The sequence below is a fragment of the Siphateles boraxobius genome, unplaced genomic scaffold, assembly GCF_051911475.1.
Source record: "Siphateles boraxobius isolate OS27281-9 unplaced genomic scaffold, OSU_SipBor_1 65, whole genome shotgun sequence".
NCBI classification, from domain to species: Eukaryota; Metazoa; Chordata; class Actinopteri; order Cypriniformes; family Leuciscidae; genus Siphateles; species Siphateles boraxobius.
The window spans coordinates 14,005,595-14,014,101 of NW_027509192.1; the positions used below are offsets into that span (position 1 = coordinate 14,005,595).

Genomic DNA, 8,507 nt, shown 5'->3' on the forward strand with positions numbered 1-8,507 from the left:
AATGATTCTCATGTAAATTGTATTCATCTGCTTTTGTCGCATTCATGTACAGCAAGCCTAACAAATTTATTTAAAACATTTTTGCATTCATTTTGCAGTCATGTCACATTCATTCATGAAACATGACAAGAGGGGATTTGTGGTAACAAAAGCCTCACTAATATGTGTTAACTATTCTTGTAAATTGTAAATCGTCAGTTGCATTCATGCTCATCCATGTCGCATTCATTCATGAAACGTGACCAGAAAGAATTTTTGCGGTAATCCTTCGTAAAACATTCTTACATTAATTTTCACATTCATGTCGCATTCTTACATGAAACATAAACAGAATGAAATTGTATCGTAATCATTCATAAAACTTTTTCATTCTAGTCTGTAAACTGTCAAATTAAGTTGCATTCATATCAGATTCATTCTTGAAGCATGAGCAGAATCAGAATAAAATCTTTGTAATTACATTGTAACCAGGGCTTGACATTAACACTCTCCAAATGTGTGTGTATTTCAGCAGTTGCGTGTAACGCAGTCAATCCTACTAGCCACTTTGGCGGCTTGAATTTCACACATAATATATAGTCTACATTTTTGAATTGTAATTTTTTTAAAGCATCTGAAATAATAAACTAAGTGCGATGTAGTGTTGTCAAAAATATAGATTTTTTGAGATGCTGAAATATCTGAAACGCTTCCAACACTAATTTTCCACAGAATATACGCTTACTCGGTTCGTTTGCTCCGGATGAATATTGTTGGTGTTACAGGGCTTGAATTTCAGCGTGGCATTGCGCATATTGTGCATAATTTTACTCATTCCCGCAGATTTTGTGGTCACACCCACAGTGCGGCACTCGCCGCCTCTCATACTAAATTGAGTTCGTTTTCACTGCTTATTTTACTTAAACATTCAAATATACACAAAATAATGTCAGAATGATGGTCTTGGCGAGTATTCACATAAACACAGTCAGTTATGTTTTAAGTAACAGTAACAGTATATTCAATCCGTGCATCAGCTCTTAAAGTGACAGCAGCCCAATATATCCTTCCTGCCAAATTACGAGATATTAAAATATCCATATGCCAGTTTTTCCCCATGGTATCAATGTCAAAATTGTGGCTAGTGAAAATGCTGAGCGGCTAGTGACTTTTGGAAATCCACTAGCCTCATTGTCAAGCCCTGATTGTAACATACATTTTATGTACATTGTTTGTAAAATATGTTGCAGGGCAACTGTATGATGCCCTTTCAGTGAGTGATTGTTTTGCATTATTTACAGATCATTGCAGCACAGGAGGAGATGCTAAGAAAGGAGAGGGAGTTAGAGGAAGCCCGGAAGAAACTCGCCCACATCCGACAGCAGCAATACAAGTTCCTGCCCAGCGAACTGCGAGAGGACCAGAGCTGAACACTTCTCGTCTAACTGGACTCGGATATTCATCAGATCCTGATTGTTACGGATGATTGGCTGCTCCTTACATGGAGGGGTAGAGATGTTACACGTCATTGGTTGTGTAACTGTCAGGTGATTTGTTGAAGTTAAATGTGATTGGTTCACATGGGACTAGTGCCACTGATTGGCTGTATGTTGGGGTATGAATGCGTTTCCTCTTACATAGGGCTCATATTTTTTGTTCTTGTTTTTTAGTCATGTATTAAGGTTTTAAGCACTTGTTAGAGGTTTGTTTGAGTGTGTGTGTGCGTGTGACTGTGTTTTATGTATCAATTGTATCCCACTGCTTGGCGATAATTTACCATAAGTATCTCAATAACTGATCCTACATAATGTCTGTACAATGCGAACAATGTGAAACTATTCAAATCTGAATCTGGCAGCCGAAAACCAGACAAAATTTACTTTGCACCAATGAAGTATGATGTCAGACCATAAGCTTTCATTATTTGCTTGAGTTCTGACTCACGTGTGACAATAAGCTTCTAGAATGCACTGCTCGAATTATTCATATACCACTCTAGAAATGTATTATGGTAGTAAGGTTATGAATTATAGGTAGTTATTATAAGGAAAGAATGTACCGGTGAGCTTTGCGGTGTTATTTATTGATAGCAGAACTTTATAGTGTAGTTGGGGGCTCAAATGATTTGATAAAAATAATTCATTCAATCCTCTCTTCATATAGTACCTCAGCTGTAGCCCAGATCTTGTGACTACGTTTCCCATGATTCCTCTGTAGGACTAAACTTATTCTGTGTTCACATCATGTCGTAATTACCGTAATTACGAGATGAAAACCCGTGATGTTCACCTCCTCGGACACTGTCAACACCAAAATGAATCTGCATTTGTCGGGTGACACAGTTCGGAGTTCTCCGAAAATTCTGAATTTACAAGTTGTAGGAGTTCGTAATCGAAGTTCGAAGTCGGAATCTCGTAATTACGGTAATTCCGACATGGCATGAACGAGGTTTGGCAAAATACAACAGCTATGTTCGGAATAGCATACTACTACCAATGTGCTTTTTTATTTCCAGTGTAATGAATAAACAAAAAGTAATAGCAGTCTTAATTTTGTCTGAACTTGAAATGGCATACTGCATATCTATTATATGCACCAAAACGTCATCTTTTTTCACAAAATTAGGTAAAAGTGTGAAAAATTTTATCTTAATTTATGTGAATAATAATGAGGTCATGTATCACCAATATAACTCACCATTGTTTGCATACTGCACTATATTTAACATACTTTTTTTTTAAATAGTAGGCATATATTGTATACTATGAAGTATGTATGTAGTATGCAGAATGCTAGCAATTCATTCCGAATATAATCTGCCTCTAGAGCAGGGGTGGGCAACTCTGTGAACGTGATTTCACCAACACTGTAAAAAAATTATATGATCAATAAGTTATGACAACACATGCTTTTACATTGCTTTAACTCATCAAAATAAGTTAGGCATTTTTCAACTTTTTTTTATAAGTTATACAAAATTCAACTCATTTTGTAAAGTCAGATTAATGTAATTTAAGTTGAAATGACTTAAACATCGAAGTTGATTGTACTTCCAAATTTAAGGCAGCAACATGTTCCTGGATCAACGTCTTTGTTGATCCTGGATCAACAATCCAATCAACCAATCAGATTTGAAGGACAAGTTTACAGTTCATGTCAAGTTTAGTCTTACAACCAGGGTTATGTGCTCCTACGTCATTTCCCTCTGATTTTAGAGATAAGTTATGGGTAGGGTTAGGTTTACGAGTGGGATTGGATTAGGACTATGTTTTTGGAAAGGAATGTTGTTCCAGGATCAACAAAAAATGTCGATTCAGGAACATTTCTTGGCAAAATGACGGTGATCAGGCGATTTTCCTGCAGAGTTTAGTTCCAACCCTAATTAAACACACCTGAACAAGCAAATCAAGGTCTTCGAAATTACAAGAAAGCCACAGGTTAGTTTGATCAAGGTTTGAGCTAAACTCCAGCAGGGTTGCCAGGTCTGCACAACAAAAGTAGTCCAAAATGTGATTTTTCTCCATTGAATTTGTATGTCTGGGGGTTGTTTTGAGGGTGTTGGAGTACCAAAATCACACAGGGTGGAAATGAACCTGCGGCAGCAGCTTAAAAGTAGCCTGTGGACTTTACAACACTGATCTTGAAGGCCAGCCCTGCTCTAGAGCCAAATAAGAAGTAAAGCTTACACAAAATGTGTTTAATAAATACGCCAAACAGGCTACGTGGTGAGGTCATGTGACAATGATGTAGCGTACAACCGTTTGAAATGTTTAACATTCAATATTAACAATCCAGACTGTTTCACATGCTATAGTAGGCAGCGTACAGTATGTACTGTTCAGTATGCAGAGCGCTAGGTTTCCTTTCGGAACGCAGCCAGAATCGCAGTTTTGTACTTGCTAATATCACAGTTCTTCTAAAACATGGATACGCTCACACTTGCGATAGATCCATCGCTGCAAATCAACTTCCTGTTTGAGATTGTGCTTGCATGGCTGTCAGGAACACGGCAGGAAAAACGGCACATCAGTAGCTTTATAGGATTCAACAGTGTCGTCAGTGTATAGTCTTACAGTACTGCTAATAACACGTCTCTCCGCTTAACGTGTACTTCGTGTATGTTTTTGGTAAGAAAATCGCAGTGGAATCTTTTAAGAGGGTGTAATTCCTGTTTTATTCCTCGTTGCGTTGCGTAGAATAATGTGTGGCACTTAAAAGATGAGACTGACTGTATGACTGCATTGTGTCATAGTGCCTTATTCTGACTTTTTCAGTAGCTCAGTGTGCAAGTCGCTCTTCTATGCTGCTTGTGGACCAGATTTCACTCCACTGATCTGGATTTAAAGCGTCTCAGATAGCAATACTGAGAGATGAAGCAGATGAGTGATTGTCCTGTTCAAAGTAGCTTTGGGTGTGTACAGCGTTGTTTCCATTTAAGCCGCATGTGTTCGGCTATTAGGTTCTGTTCTGCAATATTGTACCTACTGAGGCCTAAAGATGCACTTGCCATGGCAGGCCGCTGTACTGCCGTACGTACAATGAACTCTTTTAGATGTGTAGCTTCACGACAAATTAACAAACCACGAGTAAGGGAAGTAAGGAAGGACTTGATTCTTTCGCTCAGCACTGACTGCTTTCAGCTTGTCCACATGAAAAAAGACTATTAAAATGTCCCATAAAGTACATGGTTATCTTGCTTTCCATTTCAGTAAATCACTATGTATGAAGTTTTTTGTTTGTTTGTTTGTTTACTTCAAGTTATAGCTATAATGAAGATATTGCAATATGTGGTTGAACATGTGGTGTCTTTCAGTGGAGCCGAAGAAAACAGCAAGAACTATCGCCTTCTATTGAAATAGAGTTAGGGCTTTCTTTAATCAACTGACATAGTGACATTAATAATAATATTAATGATAATAATGAACATTAAAATGCTGTATGTATAATATTTATCTGGTCACGAAAGTATTTTTTGTATTGCCCTGAAAATAAAGAGTTTCAACAAACTATAAATTGTGAACGCATGTTTTTGTTTTAAATACATTTTTAGTTTTATTTACAGTACCAGTCAAAAGTTTGGTAACATAACTATTTTTAATGTGTTTTATTTGATCAAAAATACAGAAAAAACAGTAATATTGTGAAATATTATTTCAATTTAAAATTATGGTTTTCTGTTTGAATATACTTTAAAACATAATTTATTTCTGGTGCAAAGCTGAATTTTCATCAGCCTGTTCTTTTTTAACTTTTTATTCATCAAATAATCCTGAAAAAAGTATCACAGGTTAAAAAGAAAAAATTAAGCAGCAAAACTGTTTACTACGGTGGCACATTGCTGCTAGATACATATTATTTTTTATACTCAATTATTTCGTAATAACGAGATGCGTCGTTTTAACATCTTTTCTCGTAATAACAAGATGTTATGTCGTTAAAACAACATATTTTCTAGGCCTTAGGATATGTGTAGTCATGTAAAAATTAAAAATCCTTTATCCACATCAAATGTATATAGCCTATAATGCCTTTATCATACTTCTACGTTCAAAAAGCTGAAGCAAATAGTAGCAGCCCCAATGGACATTCATGTTAAAATATCAGATTATGTAGCTACACGCCTTATTAAAGCTACAATATGTAAGATTTTTGTAATAAAATATCCAAAAATCACTTGCACAGTGTGATACATTTCCTGCAGGTGTGTACTTACAATATCCCAAAAGTTCCTAAAGATTTTTAATTTCAGAGAAATTCCAATTTTATATAATGGCTCGTCCATGTTCACTTGTCGTACGTCAATGACGTAATTTCCGCGTTATCCCGCTCGTACTGCCATAGTAAACATGGCGACAGACGTGGACAACTGCGCTTAGTCTAGCGGCGCGCTCACACTGTTGTTGTTTTGTTCAAACATTATGGACCATGGCAAGCAGACTTTGGGACAAAAAGAGAACTAAAACGATGATCAATATCAGCAATAATTCCGCTTATGCGTCATCAACCTACGCTTTTGTTATTTTAAGAGGTTAGCGACTAGCCTGGTCCCACCAGACTCTTGTACATTTCATTTCATTTGTACATAGAGTCTGGCACCGCTCCATTGACAAGCGCTAACTTCCTTGTAGGCGGGTACTCTATTGAAGTCTAAAACTATTGGATCTGCCCAGAGTCACTCTGGATCTGCCATAACCAATTGCTAACGTTTGGTCGTGACGTATGCCTAGCGGTCGCCTTAGCCAACTCATTCACTACTAACGTAGCGAGCTGGAAAATCAAACTTTTCCCGAACCCCGTGGGAAGGTTCTTGCTCCGGCTTTAACTTCTTTATATTCGGCAGCGTTGCCACAACAGACCGAATGACTTCGCTCGCATCTTTCTCCGCTACCATTACTGAACTACAACTCAAAATAACACACGACATCAACGTCATCGTTCTCAGCCACTCCCTCTGTTCGCTGATTGGCCCGGTAAAAAATTGATCGGAGAAAACCAAAGACTACAGCACAATCCCAGACTAGTACTGAAAGAAAATGAAAATTGAGCGGAAGTACGTAGGAGGGCGGAGCCAGGCTAGTTAGCGACCCCTAGCGGTGAAGAAAAATACATATTGTAGCTTTAATAAAGGATATGCAGTCTACAGCAGATGAGCCCAGAATACGAACGCATTGCGTTTAATTACACCTTAAGCGTTTTCCTACCATACAAAACCCTTATTATAAAGAAAACGTCTCAGGTTACTACTGTAACCTATGTTCCCTGAGAACAGGGAACGAGACAATACGTCAACGACGCTATGGGGAACGCCTCAGGCGTGACAGGTGTCTGAAATCACTATCAAATCACGTCAATCATATTGACCGGCGACAGCCCGTGAATCATTAGCGTGAATGATTAACGTGCGACCTGGAAGTATAAAGGGGCGCCTTGCAAACATGACAAATCACCTTATCGTCTGAAGGGACTGTACGGTAGGCAAGCCCCGCGGCATGGCAGGGAGACGTATTGTCTCGTTCCCTGTTCTCAGGGAACATAGGTTACAGTCGTAACCTGAGACGTTCCCTTTCGAAGGGAACTCAACAATACGTCAACGACGCTATGGGGAACGATATACCAACGCCGCCATGCTAAGGGGAGTGCATGCCAAGTGGCAGTGACAACTGTCAGAACCAGCAACTTCAAATGAAACGCTAGAACCACTCACCCTCAGGTCACACTGGGCTGTCAGTGACAGCATTCCCTACGGTCATAGCCCAAGCTACAGCCTCACAGAAAAACCTTCATAAACATGGTTAAATGAAAGGTCTACCTGGGCCGGCTCCGGGCCTGGAACCTCAGCTTCCAATTAGAAGGGGTCCCTTCTAGGGAATGTGGCTAGGGAACCCAAGGGAACCCCAGCCAGTCACTATTCAGGGGAACGTACTCACCCCGAAATGCCACCAGGACGGCCTGACCTGGCGCCAGTACATAGACACTTAGTCTGGCCAAATCCTGTCTGTCTGAAGACAGAGCCTCTGGACAAATGCCTTAGGTAAGGCATCCAACCCGAGGGACTGCGAAGCTGGCAGTGAACCACTCGGCCCGGATCTCAGAGACGGGATATCCCGGAGAGTATGACTCAGCATAGTGCTTTCCGACCCTTGCTAGCGAGGGGAGTTTCTCTACTCGATCCACGGATCAACCCAGTGTCTGTGTTTCAAAACACTGAGGAGGCCTGTGAAGGCCTAAGGGCTGATCTAACTGGGAGGCCTCACGAGAGGCCTACGACCGTCTGACCAGACTCAGGAAGCCGCATGCTCAAAGAGACCCTCGTGAGGGGAGCACAAGGTCTGCCTGGTAGGCAAACCAGGCTTTAGGCAGAAAAGGTTCCGGGAGGGAACCTTTAGCAGAGAATGAACACTTTAGCGAGCCAGGGCGCAAGCTCGCCTTCAGCAGCTGCCTATTAAGGCTAGCTGAAACTGATAGCAAGAGACCACTAGCTTCATAAACCCAGCACCACTAGGGAGCGTTACAGGGAGGCCCGGAGAGGCCTACTACCTGATCCTTTAGGGAGGCACGTGAGGCCTACTACCTGATAACCACAGTACGTGGGAACTCACCTTCAGGGAGGCCCGGTGAGGCCTGCTACCCTACGACCACAGTATGTGGGGAGCTCACCTTCAGGGAGGCCTGGAGAGGCCTACTACCTGGTAACCACAAACTGTGGGAACTCACCTTCAGGGAGGCCTGGTGAGGCCTACTACCTGACCGTTCTCAATCAAGGAGGCCTGGAGGAGCCTACTACCTGATAACCCCAGTATGTGAGATGCTCACCTTCAGAGAGGCCAAGAGAGGCCTACTACCTGATAACCACAGTACGTGGGAACTCCTCCTTCAGGGAGGCCCGGTGAGGCCTGCTACCTTACAACCACAGTATGTGGGGAGCTCACCTTCAGGGAGGCCTGGTGAGGCCTACTACCTGGTCACCACTATCTGTGGGAACTCACCTTCAGGGAGGCCTGGTGAGGCCTACTACCTGACCGTTCTCA

The 8,507-nt window shown here is 41.0% G+C and overlaps 1 protein-coding gene across 1 annotated transcript in view; it reads left to right on the top strand.

Annotated features, from left to right (window-relative positions):
- Positions 1-4,992, top strand: part of tln2b (talin 2b) — a 154,979-nt gene extending 149,987 nt beyond the window's left edge. Inside the window, exon 57 of the mRNA XM_077211108.1 lies at positions 1,281-4,992. Within this exon, the coding sequence (XP_077067223.1) occupies positions 1,281-1,409 (129 nt within the window). The 3' untranslated portion in view covers positions 1,410-4,992. The remainder of the gene's footprint in view (positions 1-1,280) is intronic.
- The last annotated feature ends 3,515 nt before the right edge of the window (positions 4,993-8,507 follow it).